The sequence below is a fragment of the Nerophis lumbriciformis genome, linkage group LG07 (genome assembly GCF_033978685.3).
Source record: "Nerophis lumbriciformis linkage group LG07, RoL_Nlum_v2.1, whole genome shotgun sequence".
Classification (NCBI taxonomy): Eukaryota; Metazoa; Chordata; class Actinopteri; order Syngnathiformes; family Syngnathidae; genus Nerophis; species Nerophis lumbriciformis.
Window position 1 is genome coordinate 47,789,196 of NC_084554.2, and position 27,801 is coordinate 47,816,996.

Here is a 27,801-nt window from a genome sequence, read left to right on the forward strand (position 1 = left end):
GCACTCTGTCCTGGAGCAGCATCCACTCCGCTGGTCCCCGCTTCTGCTTCTTCCCTCTTCTTTATTTTCTTCGGTGCGTCGACGCTCGGCTCGGCGGTGACTTTATCCGCCTTCAGGGCAACGTTGTACCCCGGAGCAAGACGACAGTGCGGGAGGATGAACCCCCAGTGTGCCCGCTGCGGGAAGATCGTGTATCCGACGGAGAAAGTGAGCTGCCTGGATAAGGTGAGCACTTTTTTCCTCGGGTAAGTAACGTAAACTGTTTATTATCAGCATTTTTTTAACCCAAAATATTATTTTCGTCTATTTTTTTATGTTTAATAATCACTAACGTATTTCTTGTCTCTGAGGAAAAGCTCTGCTTATACTGGTGGTTCTTTATTTTAATAGTCAAAATAAGTATACTGCAGCTTTAAGTTGGCTAAAATGGTTTTATTTGTTGATTACATCTATTGTATTCACTCTATGTGTACTTACAGTATATTAGATGACTAAGATTATTCCACAATCCTGCGTGGGTTGGCCTTTAGCAGCTTTCATAGCTGAATTCCACGTTTTATTTATGAGTCATGGGCAGGAATACACATATTTTAAAAATGCATAGCATTTATTGTACAAACCCCGTTTCCATATGAGTTGGGAAATTGTGTTAGATGTAAATATAAACGGAATACAATGATTGGCAAATCCCTTTAAACCCATATTCAGTTGAATATGCTACAAAGACAACATATTTGATGTTCAAACTCATAACAACATTTTTTTTGCAAATAATCATAACTTTAGAATTTGACGCCAGCAACACGTGACAAAGAAGTTGGGAAAGGTGGCAATAAATACTGATAAAGTTGAGGAATGCTCATCAAACACTTATTTGGAACATCCCACAGGTGAACAGGCAAATTGGGAACAGGTGGGTGCCATGATTGGGTGTAAAAGTAGAGTCCATGAAATGCTCAGTCATTCACAAACAAGGATGGGGCGAGGGTCACCACTTTGTCAACAAATGCGTGAGCAAATTGTTGAACAGTTTAAGAACAACCTTTCTCAACCAGCTATTGCAAGGAATTTAGGGATTTCACCATCTACGGTCCGTAATATCATCAAAGGGTTCAGAGAATCTGGAGAAATCACTGCACGTAAGCAGCTAAGCCCGTGACCTTCGATCCCTCAGGCTGTACTGCATCAACAAGCGACATCAGTGTGTAAAGGATATCACCACATGGGCTCAGGAACACTTCAGAAAACCACTGTCAGTAACTACAGTTGGCCGCTACATCTGTAAGTGTAAGTTAAAACTCTCCTATGCAAGGCGAAAACCGTTTATCAACAACACCCAGAAACGCCGTCGGCTTCGCTGGGCCTGAGCTCATCTAAGATGGACTGATACAAAGTGGAAAAGTGTTCTGTGGTCTGACGAGTCCACAATTCAAATTGTTTTTGGAAACTGTGGACGTCGTGTCCTCCGGACCAAAAAGGAAAAGAACCATCCGGATTGTTATAGGCGCTAAGTTGACAAGCCAGCATCTGTGATGGTATGGGGGTGAATTAGTGCCCAAGACATGGGTAACTTACACATCTGTGAAGGTGCCATTAATGCTGAAAGGTACATACAGGTTTTGGAGCTACATATGTTGCCATCTAAGCAACGTTACCATGGACGCCCCTGCTTATTTCAGCAAGACAATGCCAAGCAACGTGTTACATCAATGTGACTTCATAGTTAAAGAATGCGGGTACCAGACTGGCCTGCCTGTAGTCCAGACCTGTCTCCCATTGAAAATGTGTGGCGCATTATGAAGCCTAAAATAGCACAACGGAGACCCCCGGACTGTTGAACAACTTAAGCTGTACATCAAGCAAGAATGGGAAAGAATTCCACCTGAGAAGCTTCAAAAATGTGTCTCCTCAGTTCCCAAACGTTTACTGAGTGTTGTTAAAAGGAAAGGCCATGTAACACAGTGGTGAACATGCCCTTTCCCAACTACTTTGGCACGTGTTGCAGCCATGAAATTCTAAGTTAATTATTATTTGCAAAAAAAAAAAAAAGTTTATGAGTTTGAACATCAAATATCTTGTCTTTGTAGTGCATTCAATGGAATATGGGTTGAAAATGATTTGCAAATCATTGTATTCTGTTTATATTTACATCTAACACAATTTCCCAACTCATATGGAAACGGGGTTTGTACATAACTTATTGTGTGTGGCGTAAAGTCGATGAATTATTAAGTCGCCTCTGGCATCTGCCGCGTGCTCCGGGAGGCGTCGAATGACACGACAGCATGAAGGCGGCGATTAGTTCTAGTGCCACCTCGTTCCTGCGGGGGGCGATAGTGAGTGGCGAGGGATTCGTGAACAAATACCGTAAATAACGACGGGAAGGTATCGGTAACGTTTGTTTGTCTTTGTTCTAGAACTGGCACAAAGGATGCTTCCACTGCGAGGTCTGCAGGATGACGCTGAACATGAAGAACTACAAAGGTTACGACAAGAAGCCGTACTGCAACGCGTGAGTCCTAACCTCTGCACGAGTGCTGCCGACATGTTCATTGAGAATAGGTTTACTAGCCTAGCCAGTGAAAACCCGTCAACAAACGGCCATTATTGTCTAAATAGTCGGGAACACAAGTGAGTAGCAAGATGCTTGTGACTGCAGTCAGGAGCTGCACGAGTGCTGCCAACAGGTTAATTGAGTGTAGATTTACTAGCCACTAAAAATAATTCAACACACAGCGATTATTGTCTGAATAGTTGCGAATACAAGTGAGTAGAAAGATGATTGTGACTACATATAGGGGCTGCATGAGTGCTGCCGACACGTTGTAGAGTATAGATTTATTAGCCACTACAAACAAGTCAACACACAGCCATTATTGTCTAAATAGTTGGGAACACAAATGAGTAGCAAGATGCTTGTGACTGCAGTCAGGGGCTGCACGAGTGCTGCTGACGTAGACATTGACTCTACATTTACTAGCCACTAAAAATGATTCAACACACAGCCATTATTGTCTAAATAGTTGCATATACAAGTGAGTAGAAAGATGATTGTGACTACATATAGGGGCTGCATGAGTGCTGCCGACACATTGTAGAGTATAGATTTATTAGCCACTACAAACAAGTCACCACACAGCCATTGTCTAAATAGTTGGGAACACAAATGAGTAGCAAGATGCTTGTGACTGCAGTCAGGGGCTGCACGAGTGCTGCTGACGTAGACATTGACTCTACATTTACTAGCCACTAAAAATGATTCAACACACAGCCATTATTGTCTAAATAGTTGCATATACAAGTGAGTAGAAAGATGATTGTGACTACATATAGGGGCTGCATGAGTGCTGCCGACACATTGTAGAGTATAGATTTATTAGCCACTACAAACAAGTCACCACACAGCCATTGTCTAAATAGTTGGGAACACAAATGAGTAGCAATATGCTTGTGACTGCATTCAGGGGCTGCACGAGTGCTGCCGACGTAGAGATTGAGTATACATTTACTAGCCACTGAAAAGGAGTCAACACACAGCCACTATTGTTTAAATAGTTGGGAACACAAGTGAGTAGCAGGATGATTCTGACTGCAGTCAGGGGCTGCACGAGTGCTGCTGACGTAGACATTGAGTATACGTTTACTAGCCACTGAAAAGGAGTCAACACACAGCCATTATTGTCTAAATAATTGGGAACACAAGTGAGTAGCAGGATGATTCTGACTATAGTTAGGGGCTGCACGAGTCCCGACGACACATTTATTGAGTTTACTAGCCGCTGAAATTGAGTCAACGCACATAGTCGTTATTTTCTAAATAGTTGGGAACACAAGTGAGTAGCAAGATGCTTGTGACTGCATTCAGGAGCTGCACGAGTGCTGCCAACAGGTTAATTGAGTGTAGATTTACTAGCCACTAAAAATGATTCAACACACAGCCATTATTGTCTGAATAGTTGCGAATACAAGTGAGTAGAAAGATGATTGTGACTACATATAGGGGCTGCATGAGTGCTGCCGACACGTTGTAGAGTATAGATTTATTAGCCACTACAAACAAGTCAACACACAGCCATTATTGTCTAAATAGTTGGGAACACAAATGAGTAGCAAGAAGATTGTGACTGCAGTCAGGGGCTGCATGAGTGCTGCTGACGTAGACATTGAGTATACGTTTACTAGCCACTGAAAAGGAGTCAACACACAGCCATTATTGTCTAAATAATTGGGAACACAAGTGAGTAGCAGGATGATTCTGACTATAGTTAGGGGCTGCACGAGTCCCGACGACACATTTATTGAGTTTACTAGCCGCTGAAATTGAGTCAACGCACATAGTCGTTATTTTCTAAATAGTTGGGAACACAAGTGAGTAGCAAGATGCTTGTGACTGCATTCAGGAGCTGCACGAGTGCTGCCAACAGGTTAATTGAGTGTAGATTTACTAGCCACTAAAAATGATTCAACACAGCCATTATTGTCTGAATAGTTGCGAATACAAGTGAGTAGAAAGATGATTGTGACTACATATAGGGGCTGCATGAGTGCTGCCGACACGTTGTAGAGTATAGATTTATTAGCCACTACAAACAAGTCAACACACAGCCATTATTGTCTAAATAGTTGGGAACACAAATGAGTAGCAAGAAGATTGTGACTGCAGTCAGGGGCTGCATGAGTGCTGCTGACGTAGACATTGAGTATACGTTTACTAGCCACTGAAAAGGAGTCAACACACAGCCATTATTGTCTAAATAGTTGGGAACACAAGTGAGTAGCAGGATGATTCTGACTATAGTTAGGGGCTGCACGAGTCCTGACGACACATTTATTGAGTTTACTCGCCGCTGAAATCGAGTCAACGCACACAGTCGTTATTTTCTAAATAATTGGGAACACAAGTGAGTAGCAAGATGCTTGTGACTGCATTCAGGAGCTGCACGAGTGCTGCCAACAGGTTAATTGAGTGTAGCTTTACTAGCCACTAAAAATGATTCAACACAGCCATTATTGTCTGAATAGTTGCGAATAAAAGTGAGTAGAAAGATGATTGTGACTACATATAGGGGCTGCATGAGTGCTGCCGACACGTTGTAGAGTATAGATTTATTAGCCACTACAAACAAGTCAACACACAGCCATTATTGTCTAAATAGTTGGGAACACAAATGAGTAGCAAGCAGATTGTGACTGCAGTCGGGGGCTGCACGAGTGCTGCTGACACGTTGATTGAGTATAGATTTATTAGCCACTGAAAACGAGTCAACAGACCGCCATTATTGTCTAAATAGTTGGGAACACAAATGAGTAGCAAGATGCTTGTGACTGCAGTCAGGGGCTGCACGAGTGCTGCTGACGAAGACATTGACTCTACATTTACTAGCCACTAAAAATGATTCAACACACAGCCATTATTGTCTAAGTAGTTGCAAATACAAGTGAGTAGAAAGATGATTGTGACTACATATAGGGGCTGCATGAGTGCTGCCGACACGTTGTAGAGGATAGATTTATTAGCCACTACAAACAAGTCACCACACAGCCATTATTGTCTAAATAGTTGGGAACACAAATGAGTAGCAATATGCTTGTGACTGCATTCAGGGGCTGCATGAGTGCTGCAGACACATTGATTGAGTATAGATTTTACTAGCCACTAAAAATGAGTCAACACACAGCTATTATTGTCTAAATAGTTGCAAATACAAGTGAGTAGCAAGATGCTTGTGACTGCAGTCAGGGGCTGCACGAGTGCTGCCGACGTAGAGATTGAGTATACATTTACTAGCCACTGAAAAGGAGTCAACAGAGAGCCATTATCGTCTCAATAGTTGGGAACACAAGTGAGTAGCAAGATGGTTGTGACTGCATTCAGGAGCTGCACGAGTGCTGCCGACACGTTCATTATAGATTTACTAGCCTAGCCAGTGAAAACCAGTTAAAACACAGCCATTATTGTCTAAATAGTCGGGAACACAAGTGATTAGCAAGATGCTTGAGACTGCAGTCAGGGGCTGCACGAGTGCTGCCGATATAGACATCAAGTATAAATTTACTCGCCACTGAAAAAGAATCAACACTCAGCCAATATTGTCCAAACAGTTGGTAACACAAGTGAAAAGCAAGATGTTTGTGACTGCAGTCAGGAGCTGCACGAGTGCTGCAGACACGTTCAATAAGTATAGGTTTACCAGCCACTGAAAATGAGCCAACAGACAGCCATTATTGCCTAAATAGTTGGGAACACAATTGAATAGCAAGTTGATTGTGACTACATTTAGGGGCTGCATGAGTGCTGCCAACACAGTCATTAAGTATAAAGTTACAAGCCCCTGAAAATGAGTTAACACACAACCATTTTTGTCTGAATAGTTAAGAACACAAGTGAGTAGCAAGATGATTGTGATTGCAGTCAGGGGCTGCACGAGTGCTGCCGACACGTTCATTGATTATAGATTTACTAACCACTGAAAGCGAGTCAACACAGCCATTATTGTCTAAATAGTTGGGAACACAAGTGAGTAGCAAGATGCTTGTGACTACATTTAGGGGCTGCACGAGTGCTGCCTACACATTTATTGAGCATAGATTTACCAGCCAAATTGTCCAAATTGTGTTCTTGGTGTGAATATTTACTGTGAGCACTGTGAGTCGTTTCAATTTCCAGCGGACAGCAAATATTTCCTGAATGAACCACATCTCCCCAGTGCAGGTGGCACTCGTGCACCCCATGACCACGATAGACACAATAGCCTCACCTGTGTTGCAGGTCATTTAGACAACAATGGCTGTGCGTTGACTCATTTTCAGTGGATGGTAAAAACTGAATAGATAAGCTGTACACTGACTACTCTCAAGTGGGGGTCTCCAATTTCAAACTGAGGGAGAGCTGGAGCGAGGATCACAGACTTTGTTTTACATCGAAATGATCCTAAATGTACCTTCTTGTTGTGCAGTACTAAGATATTTGAATAACACAGTCTAATGCTGCTAATAGCTGGTTCGCAACTAGCGCGCTAATCGCTGGGGGTCCACGTGTCCTCTAAAGTATAAACATGTTTATGGTCTCGCCACTGGAGAAGCAATACTGTCAAACGGAGTTAGGGATTTATTAATTTTTTGCAAATAGTATACACGGTGGGCTAGGGTGTGCGATGAGGCCCCGCCCACAGGCTCCTCCTATGGTGGCCCCTGAAGGCTTTTATAGCAGCGATGGTGGTTTTGGCGGTGTTGGTTTGCGAGCCCCGCCTCGCCTCACACATGTTTGCTTTCAGATTCCCATATTTCAGAATTGTTTATTAGTAGTCTGCCACATGGCGTTTGGAACGTGCGAAACGGTTCAGGGTTTTTGTGCTTCAATCCGGGTCCTCATTGGGTGTGAGAACTTCTCTAATGAACAGGACAACAGGGTGGTGCACACTATCTCAAGGTAGGAGCAGTCCTTAAGGCCCTGTTTACACCAAATCTGATTTTATTGCCCTCAAGTGACACAAGTCCCATTTTTTTTGGCCGTTCTAAACGCTCCAAAGTGCTTCAAATCTGATCTTTTCACATCAGATTCAGTCCACAATCAGGATGTAGTCAGAATCCGATTGGAAAGCTGATCTTTCCTAATGTGACTTCAGTCTAAACGGAAATGCGACCTGAATGCGACCCGTACGTGACTTTTTTGCCAGCACGTGTGCGTCGGGAAAGACGCAGCCTGCCAGTGGAAGTCCATATGTCAGCACAACATACTTGCCAACCTTGAGACCTCCAAATTCAGGAGATTTGGGGGGAGGAGTATATTGAGTATATTTATAGCTAGAATTCACTGAAATTCAAGTATTTCTCATATATATATATATATATATATATATATATATATATATATATATATGTATATATATATATATATATATATATATATATATATATATATATATATATATATATATATATATATATATATCCATTTTCTACCGCTTGTCCCTTTTGGGGTCGCGGGGGGTCGCTGGAGCCTATCTCAGCTACAATCGGGCGGAAGGCGGGGTACACCCTGGACAAGTCGCCCCCTCATATATAAATAAAATAAATACTTGACTTTCAGTGAATTCTAGCTATATATATATATATATATAATTTATTTTTTATTTTTTATTATATATATATATTTTTTATTTTTATTATATATATATATATATTTTTATTATTATATATATATATATTTTTTTTAATTATTATATATATATTTTTATTATTATTATATATATATATTTTATTATATATATATATATATATATATATATATATATATATATATATATAAACATATAAATAAAAGAAATACTTGAATTTCAGTGTTCATTTATGTACACGTATACACACATAACACTCCTCTACTCCACCTCATATATATATATATATGTATTTTATTATATATATATATATATATATATATATATATAGCTAGAATTCACTGAAAGTCAAGTATTTCTTTTATTTATATATGAGGTGGAGTAGAGGAGTGTTATGTGTGTATATGTGTACATAAATGAACACTGAAATTCAAGTATTTCTTTTATTTATATGTATGTATATATATATATATATATATATATATATATATATATATATATATATATATATATATATATATATATAAAATAAATACTTGAATTTCAGTGTTAATTTATTTACACATATACACACATAACACTCCTCTACTCATTGTTGTATTTGAAAGTGCAATGCTTTGCAGCCAGTAGCACAGCCTTTGAAGGAGCATAGGTATGTAATATTCTGGGTTGGAGTCAATAACCAGGCGAGGTGACGAAGTTACGTCTTTTTACTTCATACTTCAGAACCGACTCCCACACTTGCCGTCAGTGTGCCCAATACAACGTAAATCGTTGGCCAACCAAAAAGTAACCACAGAACACTATAGTGGTGTAGTGGTATAGTGGTTGGCCAAGCGGACGTGACGACAGGCTGTCCTCACTCAGGTCCGCACGGACCTGGAGGGGGTGTGCCTTAAGTCCGGCTGGAAATCAGGAGAAATTCGGGAGAATGTTTTTTCTGGGAGATTTTCGGGAGAGGCACTGAAATTCGTGAGTCTTCCGGAAAATTCGGGAGGGTTGGCAAGTATGCAGCACAACATCCGGTTTCGGTGAGCAAAGTCTTTTTTTGGCGGCCAAATTTAATTATGGGTGCCTCACTAATAGTGCGTAAATAGATTATATGTAAGTAGGGGGTAGCGGGGGGTGTATATTGTAGCGTCCCGGAATAGTTAGTGCTGCAAAGGGTTCTGGGTATTTGTTCTGTTGTGTTGCGGTGCGGATGTTCTCCCGAAATGTGTTTGTCATTCTTGTTTGGTGTGGGTTCACAGTGTGGCGCATATTTGTAACAGTGTTAAAGTTGTTTATGCGGCCACCCTCAGTGTGACCTGTATGGCTATTGACCAAGTATGCCTTGCATTCACTTGTGTGTGTGAAAAGCCGTAGATATTATGTGATTGGGCCGGCACGCAAAGGCAGTGCCTTTAAGGTTTATTGGCGCTCTGTACTTCTCTCTACGTCCGTGTACACAGTGGCGTTTTAAAAAGTCATACATTTTACTTTTTGAAACCGATAATTTTCGAATCCCGATGTTACATTTTAAAGCATTTATTGGCCGATAATATCGGCAGTCCGATATTATCGGACATCTCTATACAGTATGTATGTGAGAGTGCGTAGATAAAAAAAAAAAACACACAAAGGGAGCAATCATTGTTTTTGTCTTCTTCGAGCAGAACGAAGGTAAAACTAGTCATCTGTAAGGTGTTCCATTTTGCCCACACACACCCTCTGCAAACACACACACACACGCTCTGCAAACACACACACATTAGCACACACAGGGTGCAGCAAAAGGGATGAACGCACTTTAAACGTGTTTCCTCTCTTGTGGAACGTACTCTCTTTGTTTCTTTGCCCGTTTTACACACAATTGTGCGCACACAGCGCAGGATACTGTAATGGGCGTCTTTTCATCTCGGCCTCCTGAAGCCCCGCCCACACATTTGAACATGTGACGGTGTAACTTTATTTAGAAAGTCCCAAAACAAACGTGCATCCTGTCTCCTGAAGTCGAGGCCCATTGTTTCCAGAACTGTGCTTGTTGGTAACGGTCCCGTATTGTCCTATTTTTCAACAGAATAACTAAACCGGTCCTTTGTCTTCATGTTGGAATTTGGGCACTTCAGTAAGCCTCCGCCCTCATTATTTATTCACAGTCTCACATCCAACAAAGTAACATTAAAGGAGCTGTTTTCAACCTTTAGCGCGGTGCTTCTCAAACCTTTTTCACCAAACAGCACCTCAGAAAACACTTGGCTCTCCAACTACCACCATAATGACCAACGTTAAAATACAGTAGCCGAGTAGGCCTAAGTATTCATTAAAACAAGGCTGAGGTTTTATCCAACAAGTACAGTACAGGCCAAAAGTTTGGACACACCTTCTCATTCAATGCGTGTTCTTTATTTACATTGTAGATTGTCACATCAAAACTATGAATGAACACATGTGGAGTTATGTACTTAACAAAAAAAGGTGAAATAACTGAAAACATGTTTTATACTATAGTTTCTTCAAAATAGCCACCCTTTGCTCTGATTACTGCTTTGCACACTCTTGGCATTCTCTCCATGAGCTTCAAGCACACCTGTGAAGTGAAAACATTTTGAAGCTCATCAAGAGAATGCCAAGAGTGTGCAAAGCAGTAATCAGAGCAAAGGGTGGCTATTTTGAAGAAACTAGAAAGTTAATTGGCAACACTAAATTGGCCCTAGAGTGTGAATGTGAGTGTGAATGTTGTCTGTCTATCTGTGTTGGCCCTGTGAATGAGGTGGTGACTTGTCCAGGGTGTACCCCGCCTTCCGCCCGATTGTAGCTGAGATAGGCTCCAGCGACCCCGAAGGGAATAAGCGGTAGAAAATGGATGGATGGATAGAATACAAAACATGTTTTCAGTTATTTCACCTTTTTTTGTTAAGTACATAACTCTACATGTGTTCATTCATAGTTTTGATGTGACAACCTATAATGTAAATAGTCATGAAAATAAAGAAAACGCATTGAACTTTTGGCCTGTACTGTATATTTAATATTTTAGCACACCGTTTGAACAGTAACACTGTGTTTGAATCAGGGGCGCCGAAAAGGGGGGGTAAAGGAGACGGATTCTAGGGGCCCATGATGGAGGGGGGCCCAGAGAGGCCCCTAATGATGATGAAATTATAATACAGAAAAAATAATGACACTGTGTTGGGGGCCCTGTAAAGATTATTTTCATGGGGCCCAAAATCCCTAGCGGCGCCCCTGGTTTGGATATTCAGTGAAGTGACAGAAACATTGCAATAGAAAGTACTACAAACAACTACAATAGTTCTATGAAGTAACGTAATCATAATGCACAGTATTTACCTTGGAGGGTGAACTTCGACGATATCTCTGCTTCTCCGTCAAACACACGTTCAGCATCTTTTTCATATTTTCATAGATACATGTCCGCCGTTGAGATATAATTTTAACATTCTAGGCCACCATCAGTCATGTTTTTGATGATTTTTTTTTTCTCAATTCCTTGATTATTATCCACTTCTTCTTCTTTTCAGCACTGTCCTTCACACTCACTTTTTTCCTTCCCGTGGTTGGAAAAACAAAGCAATGTCCATCTCTAGCTATGAACTAATGCTAGCGAATAAAACCGGATGTTCTGGTCGAATATCTTGGCGAATGGCGGGGATGCTCCAATTTTTGATTGCAACCTAAAGTATAACAATTAGCCAAGAGACTGCTCTTATCTCAAAACACAAATGTGTGCACTCTTAAGTTGAGGTGCCACATAACACATAGTCACTCTTGCTTTTAGAGGAACTTGTTATTGGTGTGACCTCACTGGCCACTGGAGCCACATAATTGTCTTGATGGAAGATGAGAGGAAATGCACTTGAAGTGTAGCGCCGCACCAGACAAGCCATCAGGAACTAATCGAACAAACGACTTTAGTTGAGATAAAACATGTGACCACACACACACACACACACACACACACACACACACACACACACACACACACACACACACACACACACACACACACACACACACACACACACACACACACACACACACACACACAGGCAAGCGGTTTTAATCTGCAGTGTGTGACTGGGCTGCGGAGCAAGACAAGATGTTTCAGTTTGGCGATGTACGCTCTGCTCCTGGAAGGTTTGGTCGTGCGCTTCTTAAGTGCACCTGTGTGACCTTGTGCCCTCTTATTGTGGCAAATATTCAAATAACAATGCCATTTGTTTGTGCTGTAAATGTTTAAATTTGTGGCGATACGGTTTTAAAGCTATTCTAAAATACATTTTCTGACCAGAAAACCTTGCCAACATCTCCCCAAACTTGTCACAAAACTTTTGTGATGCAATTTTTTTTGTCAATTACAGTTCTTATGGTAGTAACCATTATAGTTTTTATGTTATTAACATGTTATTATTGATAACCAGCTTGATAACGTATTAAAATTTCCCCGAACTTGTTTCAAATGTTTTTGCTGCAAATTTTCCTTTGTCCAACTATTATATTTTTTATGTTATTAAGTATTATAGTTCTTATGTTATTAACTATTATAGTTCTTATGTTTAACTATTATAGTTCTTATGTTTAACTATTATAGTTCTTATGTTTAACTATTATAGTTCTTATGTTATTAACTATTATAGTTCTTATGTTACTATTATAGTTCTTATGTTTAACTATTATAGTTTTCAGCACAAAAGTAGCACAAATGTTTGGGACAAGTTTAGGGAGATTTTGACAAGGTGGGGTGGGGGGCTGTTTATGAATAATACCACCTTAATAAAATAAAAACTACAATAATAGCATAAAAACTATAATAGTTAGACAAAAAGTTTTTCCCGCACAAAAGTAGCACAAACGTTTGGGACAAGTTTAGGGAGATTCTGACAAGGTGGGGTGGGGGGCTGTTTATGAATAATACCACCTTAATAACATAAAAACTGCAATTATAACATAAAAACTAATAGTTAAAGAAAAAGTTTTTCAGCACAAAAGTAGCATAAATGTTTGGCATAAGTTTAGGGGGATTTTGACATGGTGGGGTGGGGGACTGTTTATGAATAATACCACCTTAATAATATAAAAACTACAATAACAGCATAGAAACTATAATAGTTAGACAAAAAGTTTTCCCCGCACAAAAGTAGCACAAACGTTTGGGACAAGTTTAGGGAGATTATGACAAGGTGGGGTGGGGGGCTGTTTATGAATAATACCACCTTAATAACATAAAAACTACAATAATAACATAAAAACTATAATAGTTAGACAAAAGTTTTTCAGCACAAAAGTAGCATAAATGTTTGGCATAAGTTTAGGGAGATTTTGACATGGTGGGGTGGGGGACTGTTTATGAATAATACCACCTTAATAATATAAAAACTACAATAATAGCATAGAAACTATAATAGTTAGACAAAAAGTTTTTCCCGCACAAAAGTAGCACAAACGTTTGGGACAAGTTTAGGGAGATTATGACAAGGTGGGGTGGGGGGCTGTTTATGAATAATACCACCTTAATAACATGAAAACTACAATAATAACATAAAAACTATAATAGTTAGACAAAAGTTTTTCAGCACAAAAGTAGCACAAATGTTTGGGACAAGTTTAGGGAGATTCTGACAAGGTGGGGTGGGGGGCTGTTTATGAATAATACCACTTTAATAACGTAAAAACTGCAATTATAACATAAAAACTAATAGTTAAAGAAAAAGTTTTTCACCACAAAAGTAGCACAAATGTTTGGGATAAGTTTAGGGAGATTTTGACAAGGTGGGGTGGGGGGCTGGTTATGAATAATACCACCTTAATAACATACAAACTACAATAATAACATAAAAACTATAATAGACAAAAGTATTTTCCGCACAAAAGTAGCACAAACGTTTGGGACAAGTTTAGGGAGATTTTGACAAGGTGGGGGGCTGGTTATGAATAATACCACCTTAATAACATACAAACTACAATAATAACATAAAAACTATAATAGTTAGACAAAAGTTTTTTCCGCACAAAAGTAGCACAAACGTTTGGGACAAGTTTAGGGAGATTTTGACAAGGTGGGGAGGGGGGCTGTTTATGAATAATACCACCTTAATAAAATAAAAACTACAATAATAGCATAAAAACTATAATAGTTAGACAAAAAGTTTTTCCTGCACAAAAGTAGCACAAACGTTTGGGACAAGTTTAGGGAAATTTTGACAAGGTGGGGTGGGGGGCTGTTTATGAATAATACCACCTTAATAACATAAAAACTACAATAATAACATAAAAACTATAATAGTTAGACCAAAGTTTTTCAGCACAAAAGTAGCACAAACGTTTGGGACAAGTTTAGGGAGATTTTGACAAGGTGGGGTGGGGGGCTGTTTATGAATAATACCACCTTAATAACATAAAAACTACAATAATAACATAAAAACTATAATAGTTAGACAAAAGTTTTTCAGCACAAAAGTAGCACAAACGTTTGGGACAAGTTTAGGGAGATTTTGACAAGGTGGGGTGGGGGGGCTGTTTATGAATAATACCATGTTAGTAACCTAAAAACTGCAATAATAACATAAAAACTATAATAGAGAAAAAGTTTTTCAGCACAAAAGTAGCACAAACGTTTTGGACAAGTTTAGGGAGATTTTGACAAGGTGGGGTGGGGGGCTGGTTATGAATAATACACCCTTAATAACATAAAAACTACAATAATAACATAAAAACTATAATAGTTAGATAAAAGTTTTTCAGCACAAAAGTAGCACAAACGTTTGGGACAAGTTTAGGGAAATTTGGACAAGGTGGGGTGGGGGGCTGTTTATGAATAATACGATGTTAGTAACCTAAAAACTGCAATAATAACATAAAAACTATAACAGTTAGAGAAAAAGCTTTTCAGCACAAAAGTAGCACAAACGTTTGGGACAAGTTTAGGGAGATTTTGACAAGGTGGGGTGGGGGGTGGGGGCTGTTTATGAATAATACCATGTTAGTAACCTAAAAACTGCAATAATAACATAAAAACTATAATAGAGAAAAAGTTTTTCAGCACAAAAGTAGCACAAACGTTTTGGACAAGTTTAGGGAGATTTTGACAAAGTGGGGTGGGGGGCTGGTTATGAATAATACCATGTTAGTAACCTAAAAACGGCAATAATAACATAAAAACTATAACAGTTAGAGAAAAAGCTTTTCAGCACAAAAGTAGCACAAACGTTTGGGACAAGTATAGGGAGATTTTGACAAGGTGGGGTGGGGGGCTGTTTATGAATAATACCACCTTAATAACATGAAAACTACAATAATAACATAAAAATTATAATAGTTAAAGAAAAAGTTTTTCAGCACAAAAGTAGCACAAACGTTTGGGACAAGTTTAGGGAGATTCTGACAAGGTGGGGTGGGGGGCTGTTTATGAATAATACCACCTTAATAACATACAAACTACAATGATAACATAAAAACTATAATAGTTAGACAAAAAGTTTTTCAGCACAAAAGTAGCACAAACGTTTGGGACAAGTTTAGGGAAATTTTGACAAGGTGGGGTGGGGGGCTGTTTATGAATAATACCACCTTAATAACATGAAAACTACAATAATAACATAAAAATTATAATAGTTAAAGAAAAAGTTTTTCAGCACAAAAGTAGCACAAACGTTTGGGACAAGTTTAGGGAGATTTTGACAAGGTGGGGTGGGGGGGCTGTTCATGAATAATACCACTTTAATAAAATAAAAACTGCAATTATAACATAAAAACTAATAGTTAAAGAAACAGTTTTTCAGCACAAAAGTAGCACAAATGTTTGGGACAAGTTTAGGGAGATTTTGACTAGGTGGGGTGGGGGAGCTGATTATGAATAATACCACCTTAATAACATACAAACTACAATAATAACATACAAACTATAATAGTTAGACAAAAGTTTTTCCCGCACAAAAGTAGCACAAATGTTTGGGACAAGTTTCGGGAGATTCTGACAAGGTGGGGTGGGGGGCTGTTTATGAATAATACCACCTTTAATAACATAAAAACTGCAATTATAACATAAAAACTAATAGTTAAAGAAAAAGTTTTTCAGCACAAAAGTAGCACAAACGTTTTGGAGAAGTTTAGGAAGATATTGACAAGGTGGGGTGGGGGGCTGTTTATGAATAATACCACCTTGATAACATAAAAACTACAATAATAACATAAAAACTATAATAGTTGGACAAAAAGTTTTTCCCGCACAAAAGTAGCACAAACGTTTGGGACAAGTTTAGGGAGATTCTGACAAGGTGGGATGGGGGGCTGTTTATGAATAATACCACCTTTAATAACATAAAAACTGAAATTATAACATAAAAACTAATAGTTAAAGAAAAAGTTTGTCAGCACAAAAGTATCACAAATGTTTTGGACAAGTTTAGGGAAATTTTGACAAGGTGGGGTGGGGGGCTGGTTATGAATAATACCACCTTAATAACATACAAACTACAATAATAACATAAAAACTATAATAGTTAGACAAAAGCTTTTCCCGCACAAACGTAGCACAAACGGTTGGGACAAAATTGGGGAGATTTGGACAAGTTGGGGGGGGGGGGTCTGGTTATGAGTGATAAAACGTTAACATAAAAATTATAATAGACAGAAAAAAGTTTGCAGCACAAACAAAGAGAAACAATTTGGGGAGATTTTGACAAAGTGGAGGGGCTGGTTATGAATAACATGTTAGAAACAAAAAAACTATCATTGTTAATAACATAAAAGCTATAATAGTTAGACAAAAAAAAATTGCAGCTCAAATGTTTGGGACAAGTTAGGAGAGATCATGACAAGTTGAGGTCCTGGTTATGAATGATAAAAACGATAATAACATAAAAACTATGATAGTTGGACAAAACATTTTGCAGCACCAATGATTGGCAGTGTTATTTTAATATTTGCAGTGAAAAGGTGTCACCTACACGCAGGTTTTCAACACACCGCCACAACACCAAGCAGACCAGAGACCTTGATGGAAGTTAGCCTTTATGCTAATCATTAGCCGGCTTAAAGGGGTCACCTGAGTGCACGTGGGAATGTTTGCACGTTAGCCTGCGCTTACGGAACTGTGCTGCCCACACTTCTTCTTCATGCAGCGTGGAGGTGCAGGAGCTTCCTGTTCTCCATGGCAACATCGTAGATAATAGTCATCGGAATTTGTGCACACACACATTCATTGCCATCAGTCACTACAGCACAACTTCTTTGGATCGCTGTTGGCGAACAGGATTACAATAACAACTACATGAAGAGGTAGCAAGTGGGTGTGGAAAGAAGCAACTACCCTTTAAGGATTAGGATGCATTCATTTTTCACTTAAATGCTCTAATTATAGCCGGGGTGTTTATTCACCTAATCCGCAAAGAGTACAGGGTGTCAAATTAGCATTATTAACCATGAATAAACATGGGAAGCAAAACAAATATGCCTAGAGCTCCAAATGAACTTTTTGTATTTTTTTCACAGGGAAAACTGTCACCAAAAAGTCACTTTTTGTTTTTAATCGATGTCATTACTCGCAGAAGAATTCTTACACAGTACATCAACTTAGGAGCTGGACCGGTTCTTCATTGGATCTTAAATCGACGTCTTTGAATTCAATTCAATCGGTGCCTGCCCCCAAAATAGCAGAATTTTAACATGAAACATGCCTTTTAAAAAGAAAAACTAACTTTTAGAGAATAAATATTGTATAAAAACAATACAATAGAATGTAGTACCAACAAGTACTGTAGTTTTAAGAGTAATGTATGTACAGTAAGGGGCGGCATGGCGTAGTGGGTAGAGCGGCCGTGCCAGAAGCCTGAGGGTTGCAGGTTCGCTACCCGCCTCTTGACATTCAAATCGCTGCCATTGTGTCCTTGGGCAGGACACTTCACCCTTGCCCCCGGTGCCACTCACACTAGTGAATGAATGATGAATGAATGATAGGTGGTGGTCGGAGGGGCCGTAGGCGCAAACTGGCAGCCTCGCTTCAGTCAGTCTACCCCAGGGCAGCTGTGGCTACGAATGTAGCTTACCACCACCAGGTGTTAATGATTGATGGGTTCCCACTTCTCTGTGAGCACTTTGAGTATCTAATAATTGAAAAGCTTTATATAAAATCTAATCCATTATTATTATTATTATTATTACAGTATTATCTTGGAGAGTGGACTTCTGCGGTATCTCCTTCCAGCTGCTTCGCCGTCAAATACACCATCAGCAGCTTTTTCATATTTTCATGAATTCATATCCGCTGTTGAGATATCATTTTAACATCCTAAATCATTCTGCTTCAGTACGAGCTTCGCCAAGTTGGCGACCCGGCCATGTTTGCTGCTTTAATTCAATGAATATCATCCGCTTCTTCGTCTCAGTACTGTCCTTTACACTCACTTTCTTCCTCTCTATGGTCGAAAAAACGAAGCGATGTCGATCTCTAGCTATAGACTAAAGCTAACGAGTAAGACCAGATGTTTTGGGGGGATCTTACGGGGTTTACTGAGACATTTGCAACGGCAAATAATAGTATGCTCGTAACTCTCATTTTTGCTTGCAACTTAAAGCATAGCAATTAGCAGGGAGGCAGCTCTTATCTCAAAACACTCTTAAGTTGGGGCACTCTTACAATAATTAATTATAGTGTAATACTTATAGTGTTAAACTCGTTTTTACTGAGGGCCACATCACAATTATGGCTGCCTTCTGAGGGCCGCATGTAACAGTAAATATACGAATTTGCCTATGCATTTGATTATTCTATATTCTTTTTTTAAACGTACACTTTAAAAATATAATCTGGAGATTTTACAATAAAAACAGCTCAGTCAACTCAGTCACAGGAATTTTACTGTAAAAAAAAATATATACATATATATCTATACACACAAATTTTCTCTTTTGTAAAATATTACATAAATGTACTACTATTTTTTTTATTGTGGCAATTGAGCTGCCAGTTTTTTTAAAGTAAAAAAATAATATGGCACCGTTTTTCAATTTACAGTAAAAAAACTGGCAACTCAGTCACAGAAATCTTACTGTAAAAGAAAAATATATATATATACCTATATATATATACTATGTATATATTTTTTTTTACAGTTTTTTACAGCATTTTACTGTAAATTCAAAAATACTGTTACTGTAAAATTTTTTTGTAACATATTACTTTAAATGGAAAAAACAGTACTACTGTTTTTTTTTTATTGTGGCAAATGGCATTTGAGCTGCCAGTTTGTTTTTTTTCGTAAAAAACAAAAATTACACCGTTGTTCCATTTCCAGTAAAAAAAACTGGCAACTCAGTCACAGAAATGTTACTGTAAAAAGTATATATATATATATATATATATATATATATATATATATAGACACATATGTTTTTTTTATTTTATTTTTTACAGCATTTTAGTGTAAATTAAAAAAGAACCACTGTTTTTTTAACGAGTAAAAAATTGGCAAGTTAGTCGCCAGAAGTTTGCTGTAAACATTTTTTGTAACATTTTACTTTAAATGGAAAAAACAGTCCTACCTGGTTTTTTTTTTTTATAGTGGCAATTGAACTGACCGTTTTTCCATGTACAGTAAAAAACAACAACCTGGCAACTCAGTCACAGGAATTTTACTGTAAAAAAAAGATATACATATGTATCTATACACACATATTTGTATTTTTTTAAAACATTTTTTACAGCATTTGTCCTGTAAATTGAAAAACAGTACCACTGTTTTTTTTACGAGTAAAAAACTGGCATGTTAGTCGCCAGAAATTTACTGTAAATTGTTTTTTGTAACATATTACTTTAAATGGAAAAAAACAGTACTACTATTTTTTTTTATTGTGGCAAGTGAACTGCCAGTTTTTTTGATCATAAAAAACAAATATGGCACCGTTTTTCCATTTCCAGTAAAAAAAAACTGGCAACTCAGTCACAGGAATTTTACTGTAAAAAGTGTATATATATATATATATATATATATATGTGTATATATATATATATATATATATATATATATATGTATGTATATATATATATGTGTATATATATGTATATTATATATATATATATATATATATATATATATATATGTATGTATTTAAAACATTTTTTTTACAGCATTTTACTGTAAATTGAAAAACAGTACCACTGTTTTTTTAACGAGTAAAAATTTGGCAAGTTCGTCGCCAGAATTTTCCTGTAAACATTTTTTGTAACATATTACTTTAAATGGAAAAAACAGTACTACTGTTTTTGTTTTTTTTGTGGCAATTGAGCTGACGGTTTTTTTTTATATCGTAAAAAACAATAATGGCACTGTTTTTCCATTTCCAATTAAAAAAAAAAACCTGGCAACTCAGTCACAGGAATTTTACTGTAAAAAAAAATATATATATATACATACACATCTATACACACATTTGTATTTTAAAAATTTTTTTTTACAGCATTTTCCTGTAAATTGAAAAACAATACCAATGTTTTTTACGTGTAAAAAACTGGCAAGTTAGTCGCCAGTAAAATAAACTGAAATTTTTTTTTCATATTAATTTAAATGGAAAAAACAGTACTACTATTTTTTTTAATTGTGGCAAGTGAACTGCCGATTTTTTTGATCGTAAACAACAAATATGGCACCGTTTTTCCATTTCCAGTAAAAACTGGCAACTCAGTCACAATAATTTTACTGTAAAAAGTATATATATATATATATATATATATATATATATATATATATATATATATATATATATATATATACATTTGTGTTCTTGTCTCTCATAATGATTGTGAACGATAGGCAAAATTCCCCCCCCAAAAAGTGCAGTTCTCCTTTAAGTTTGACACCTGTGACTGAGAAAATAAGTTGGCCCCTCCTGCTCTGCCTTCTTATATGTGGGAGACCAGGTGCGATGTAATGTGGTTGTGAGCTTGGGGGAACAGGTAGTGCTAAATGTATTTGTGGCGGGCCACCGCAGTTAACCAGTGTTGGAAATCGCGCTAAGGAGAAAACTGCTCAGTCAGCATTAACAGAACACTGATTTTGTGTGTGCGTGTGCGTGTGCGTGTGCGTGTGCGTGTGCGTGTGTGTCTCTCTCTCTCTTCCCTGCAGTCATTATCCCAAAACATCCTTCACCACTGTGACCGACACTCCAGAGAATCTGAGACTGAGGCAGCAGAGCGAGCTGCAGAGCCAGGTGAGCGCTCCGCTTCCTCTCCTGTCAGCTGCATGTCACATGATGCCGTGCAGCAGCCCTTCTCAAATAGTGATGTGTGACCCAAGGAACATGCTTTATCAGTATCATGCTTCAAAAAGCTGTGCACTGCAAAATGCGCTCATTGTCGCCATTAATCCCGACTTCCTCGTTTTGATTCAAATAAAAATCAGCACAAATTGCTTTATTCATTTTTGTTTTGTAGGTTAGAGTGTTTAATATATCAACTTGAATTTATTATTGTTCATTGAGTGATTAAATTTTTCAGTATCAAATGGTTCAAGTTTGGGTTTTAAGGGTTTCCCGTTAATGTAACTGATGGTGGCACACCTCCACGGCAAAATCATAACTAGAGGTGTCCGATAATGGCTTTTTTGCCGATATCCGATATTCCGATATTGTCCAACTCTTAATTACCGATTCCGATATCAACCGATACCAATATATACAGTTCTGGAATTAACACATTATTATGCCTAACTTTGTTGTGATGCACCGCTGGATGCATTAAACAATGTAACAAGGTTTTCCAAAATAAATCAACTCAAGTTATGGAAAAAAGTGCCAACATGGCACTGCCATATTTATTATTGAAGTCACAAAGTGCATTATTTTTTTTAACATGCCTCAAAACAGCAGCTTAGAATTTGGGACATGCCCTCCCTGAGAGGGCAGGAGGAGGTTGAGGTGGGCGGGGTTAAGGTGTGGGGGGGTAGGGGGTAGCGAGCGGTGTATATTGTAGCATCCCGGAAGAGTTAGTGCTGCAAGGGGTTCTGGGTATTTGTTCTGTTGTGTTTACGTTGTGTTACGGTGGGGATGTTCTCCCAAAATGTGTTTGTCATTTTTGTTTGGTGTGGGTTCACAGTGTGGCGTATATTTGCCTTTGAATTCCTCCTAAGTCTATAACAAGATCTGATAGCTCAGTTACAGTATTATTACCAAATCTGTGTTATAAGTGTTTTATGTTGCACGATTGCACCAAGAAAAATTCCTAGTTTGTGAACCCGTTCTCAGACAATGGCAATAAAACTATTCTGATTCTGATTGTTTTTACGGCCACCCTCAGTGTGACCTGTATGGCTGTTGACCAAGTATTTTATGATGATGTCATGGTGACCACACCTCCTAACCACTCCCCCCACTGCTACAGTTCTCTTGACCCTAAAAAAAAAATGGTTATCATAACGATTTTTTTTCAAAGAGTACTGGCCAAAAGTTTGGACACACTCTTTATTTTCATGACTCTTTACATTGTAGGTTGTCACATCAAAACTATGAATGAACACATGTGGAGTTATGTACCTAACAAAAAAAGGTGAAATAAGTGAAAACATGTTTTATATTCTAGTTTCTTCAAAATAGCCACCCTTTGCTCTGATTACTGCTTTGCACACTCTTGGCATTCTCTCCATGAGCTTCAAGCACACCTGTGAAGTGAAAACCATTTCAGGTGACTACTTCTTGAAGCTCGTCGAGAGAATGCCAAGAGTGTGCGAAAAAGTAATCAAAGCAAGGAAGAGCATAAAAATAAAAAAGTATATATATATATATATATATATATATATATATATATATATATATATATATATATATATATATATATATATATATATATATATATATCTCCATCCATCTTCTTCCGCTTATCCGAGGTCGGGTCGCGGGGGCAGCAGCCTAAGCAGGGAAGCCCAGACTTCCCTCTCCCCAGCCACTTCGTCCAGCTCTTCCTGTGGGACCCCGAGGCGTTCCCAGGCCAGCCGGGAGACATAGTCTTCCCAACGTGTCCTGGGTCTTCCCCGCGGCCTCCTACCGGTCGGACGTGCCCTAAACACCTCCCTAGGGAGGCGTTCGGGTGGCATCCTGACCAGATGCCCGAACCACCTCATCTGGCTCCTCTCGATGTGGAGGAGCAGCGGCTTTACTTTGAGCTCCTCCCGGATGGCAGAGCTTCTCACCCTATCTCTAAGGGAGAGCCCCGCCACCCGGCGGAGGAAACTCATTTCGGCCGCTTGTACCCGTGATCTTGTCCTTTCGGTCATAACCCAAAGCTCATGACCATAGGTGAGGATGGGAACGTAGATCGACCGGTAAATTGAGAGCTTTGCCTTCCGGCTCAGCTCCTTCTTCACCACAACGGATCGATACAGCGTCCGCATTACTGAAGACGCCGCACCGATCCGCCTGTCGATCTCACGATCCACTCTTCCCCCACTCGTGAACAAGACTCCGAGGTACTTGAACTCCTCCACTTGGGGCAAGATCTCCTCCCCAACCCGGAGATGGCAATCCACCCTTTTCCGGGCGAGAACCATGGACTCGGACTTGGAGGTGCTGATTCTCATCCCAGTCGCTTCACACTCAGCTGCGAACCGATCCAGTGAGAGCTGAAGATCCTGGCCAGATGAAGCCATCAGGACCACATCATCTGCAAAAAGCAGAGACCTAATCCTGCAGCCACCAAACCAGATCCCCTAAACGCCTTGACTGCGCCTAGAAATTCTGTCCATAAAAGTTATGAACAGAATCGGTGACAAAGGGCAGCCTTGGCGGAGTCCAACCCTCACTGGAAACATGTCCGACTTACTACCGGCAATGCGGACCAAGCTCTGGCACTGATCATACATATATATATATATATATATATACTTTTTTATTTTTATATCTGGCAAATTCATGCACTTTAAATATTTTCTGTTACAATCTAAAAGAGCTATGTAGTTTATATATATATATATATATATATTTTTTTTTTTAAGGGTTGTACGGTATACCGGTATTAGTATAGTACCGCGATACTAGAGGAGCGTGTTCGGCAGTGCACAATCACAGAGTACTTACAAGCAGACACAGTGTGTAGACAGAAAAGGGAGAACGGACGCATTTTGGCTTAAAAACTGGCAATAAAGGTGAAGTTATAACACTGAAACGCCCTCAGGAAGACGTCCATCCGCCGTCGGCAGTGTTTTAGCTACTTCTAAATCACTAATCCTCGCCTCCGTGGCGACAAATAAAGTAAGTTCCTTACAAGTATCATCCCTGCAGGACGAGGAATAGCTAAACATGTTTCACTACACACCGTAGCTCACCGGCGTCAAAATGTAAACAAACGCCATTGGTGGATCCACACCTGACCTCCACTGTAATGATACAATAGCGTATCTAGTTGATACTACTATGATTACGTCGATATTTTTTGGTATCACAACATCTTCTTTCGTTTAAAAAAAATTTATATTATGTTTGTAAACTCAGGAAATATGTCCCTGGACTTTGAATATGACCAATGTATGATCCTGTAACTACTTGGTATCGAATTGATACCTAAATTTGTGGTATCATCCAAAACCAATGTAAAGTATCAAAGAAGAGAAGAATAAGTGATTATTACATTTTAACATTACAGAAATGAACTGAGAAGCACTGCCATACAGGTGTAGCGACTTGACTCCGCCCCCCCTTTTGCCACCTGCAGGTGAAGTACAAGAAAGACTTTGAGGAGAGCAAAGGCCGAGGCTTCAGCATCGTGTCCGACACGCCGGAGATGCAGCGACTTAGACGCACACAGGAGCAGATCAGTAACGTATGGACACACACAAACACACACACACACACACACACTGTTTGTGTACGTTTGTGTTAAAATGTATGAGTGTGATTTGGTGCACTTTTTGTCAGTGAGCACACCCACACACACACACACACACACACACACACACACACACACACACACACACACACACACACACACACACACACACACTCACACGCACAAAGAAGTGGCCCCTGTGACCTTTGAACCTCTGACAGCAGCATAAACGTGTTCGCTAACTAGCGGGCTTTTCCTCTCATCTCTGACCTCGCCGTGAAGAGGAGGGAGGGACGTGGGAGGATGAAGAGGCAGATATGGTGGGCGAATGGGAGAATGGTGTCAGTAGAACGTTACGTAACAATCGTGTGTGTGTGTGTGTGTGTGTGTGTGTGTGTGTGTGTGTGTGTGTCTGTGTCTGTGCTTCCTGCTGCAAAATATCTTAGGTAACAAAATGTGTGAAACGTGTCGAGAGAGTTGGAGTGACGACTTTTTTGGGGTGGATGTGACGTTTGTGAATTTGTTAGCGACATCTAAAAGGGTGAAACTTCTAGACGGATGATGAAGACAGCCGTCGCCTCTCTGGAGGGCTTAGAGCAGGGGTGTCCAAAGTGCAGCCATTTGGGGCCCGCAGCAAGGTTTTTTAATGGCCTGTGGCACCATCTAAAATGACTATTAAAAAAATGTAAAAGTAGAATTAGAGATGTCTGATTTTTGGACTGTCGATGTTATCGGCCGATAAATGCTTTAAAATGTAATATCGGAAATTATCGGTATCGGTTTCAAAATTATCGGTATCGGTTTCAGAAAGTAAAATGTATGACTTTTTAAAACGCCGCTGTGTACACGGACGTAGGGAGAAGTACAGAGCGCCAATAAACCTTAAAGGCACTGCCTTTGCGTGCCGGCCCAATCACATAATATATGCGGCTTTTACATACACACAAGTGAATGCATAGTATACTTGGTCAACAGCCATACAGGTCACACTGAGGGTGGCAGTATAAACAACTTTAACACTGTTACAAATATGCGTCACACTGTGAACCCACACCAAACAAGAATGACAAACACATTTCGGGAGAACATCCGCACCGTAACACAACATAAACACAACAGAACAAATACCCAGAACCCCTTGCAGCACTAACTCTTCCGGGACGCTACAATATACAGCCCCGCTACTCCCTACCCCTCACCGCCCCCCCAACCCCACCCACCTCAACCTCCTTATGCTCTCTCAGAGAGAGCATGTCCCAAGTTCCAAGCTGCTGTTTTGAGGCATGTTAAAAAAAATAATGCACTTCGTGACTTCAATAATAAATATGGCAGTGCCATGTTGGCATTTTTTTCCATAACTTGAGTTGATTTATTTTGGAAAACCTTGTTACATTGTTTAATGCATCCAGCGGGGCATCACAACACAATTAGGCATAATAATGTGTTAATTCCACGACTGTATATATATCGGTATCGGTTGATATCGGAATCTGTAATTAAGAGTTGGACAATATCGGAATATCGGATATCGGCAAAAAAGCCATTATCGGACACCTCTAAGTCGAATACCACAGCAAATAAGTGAAATGTAACGAGAAAAAGTTGAAAAGTTGACTCTAATAACACAAAAGTGTTTTTTTCTTTAAAACGGTCATTACTCAAAAAATATTAATGAATCAAAATCAATGTTAGGAATTATTGACCTATTAAAGGCTCCAATTATTATTATTAATTATTATTCACATCAGTATTTCCACTTTTAAATATTTTAAGGGGGAAATATTGCAAAGTGTGTGTGTTCGCCATACAAAAAGCTAAGGTTTCTACGACAAAAAGAGCATAAGACAGACAAATAAATTACTATTAAAAATAATTAAACAAATGGATGGATCTGAAGCTGAAGTGTTGAAAGAAAAACACAATGTATGTCTTATTTTGAACACCTTATTAGTGGGTTCCTTTTGCATCCCCAATAAAAAAATTTTTAAAGACTGTCATTGCTCAAAAAAACAAAAAAAAACATAAAATGTATGATATTATGACTTATTGACCTATTTAAGGCTCAAATTACTCTACATCAAATATTCCACTTTAACATTTTTTTGGAGGGAAATAAAAGCATAAAAAAACAGTGTTTTGACAGAAACAGCATAAGACATAAAAAAAAAAGATAAATAATACCTTTATATCGACAGATAGGCCTGAAGTTAATCTAGAGATTTAAGTGGCGAATAGAAAAAAAAAGATTAAAAAATATTACTTATTTTTTAAATTTTCATGACTGAGACCCTTCTGGGTCCCCAGGACTAAATTTGAAAAAAAAGGTACTGTATTGGTTTTGAAAATGAAATATATAAAAATGGCGCTCGCATGCTTTGTTTTTTCAGTGTGCGGCCTTCAGTGGAAACAGTTAGGACACCCCTGGCTGAGAGTGACCACGCGTTATGTGTATATATATGTATGTGTATGTGTGTATATATATGTATGTGTATATATATATGTATGTGTATATATGTGTGTATATATGTATGTGTATATATATGTATATATATATGTGTGTATATATGTGTGTGTATGTATGTATGTATGTATATATATATATATATATATATATGTATATATATGTCTTAATAAGGTTATCCAAAAAATAGTGCTCGATACCGTAGTAGAGCGCAATATATGTATGTGTGGGAAAAAAATCACAAGACTATTTCATCTCTACAGGCCTGTTTCATGAGGGGGGGTACCCTCAATCATCAGGATGATTGAGGGTACCCCCCCTCATGAAACAGGCCTGTAGAGATGAAATAGTCTTGTGATTTTTTTCCCACACATACATATATGTATATATATATATATATATATATATATATATAT

The 27,801-nt window shown here is 38.7% G+C and overlaps 1 protein-coding gene across 1 annotated transcript; it reads left to right on the plus strand.

Moving 5' to 3' along the window:
• Window positions 1-27,362, plus strand: LOC133609411 (LIM zinc-binding domain-containing Nebulette-like). Its single transcript, XM_061964981.1, has 4 exons — window positions 1-225; window positions 2,418-2,512; window positions 21,236-21,320; window positions 24,811-27,362. Exons 1-4 carry the CDS (start codon window positions 157-159, stop codon window positions 24,976-24,978), a joined length of 417 nt encoding a protein of 138 aa, XP_061820965.1. The 5' UTR covers window positions 1-156; the 3' UTR covers window positions 24,979-27,362.
• Window positions 27,363-27,801: the final 439 nt, after the last annotated feature.

Excerpts from the sequence above, each read along its gene's own strand:
- LOC133609411 (XM_061964981.1), top strand. The coding sequence starts at position 157 with ATGAACCCCCAGTGTGCCCGCTGCGGGAAGATCGTGTATCCGACGGAG. Across the intron at positions 2,513-21,235 it reads AAGAAGCCGTACTGCAACGC|TCATTATCCCAAAACATCCT; the intron begins GTGAGTCCTAAC and ends TCTTCCCTGCAG. Across the intron at positions 21,321-24,810 it reads AGAGCGAGCTGCAGAGCCAG|GTGAAGTACAAGAAAGACTT; the intron begins GTGAGCGCTCCG and ends TGCCACCTGCAG.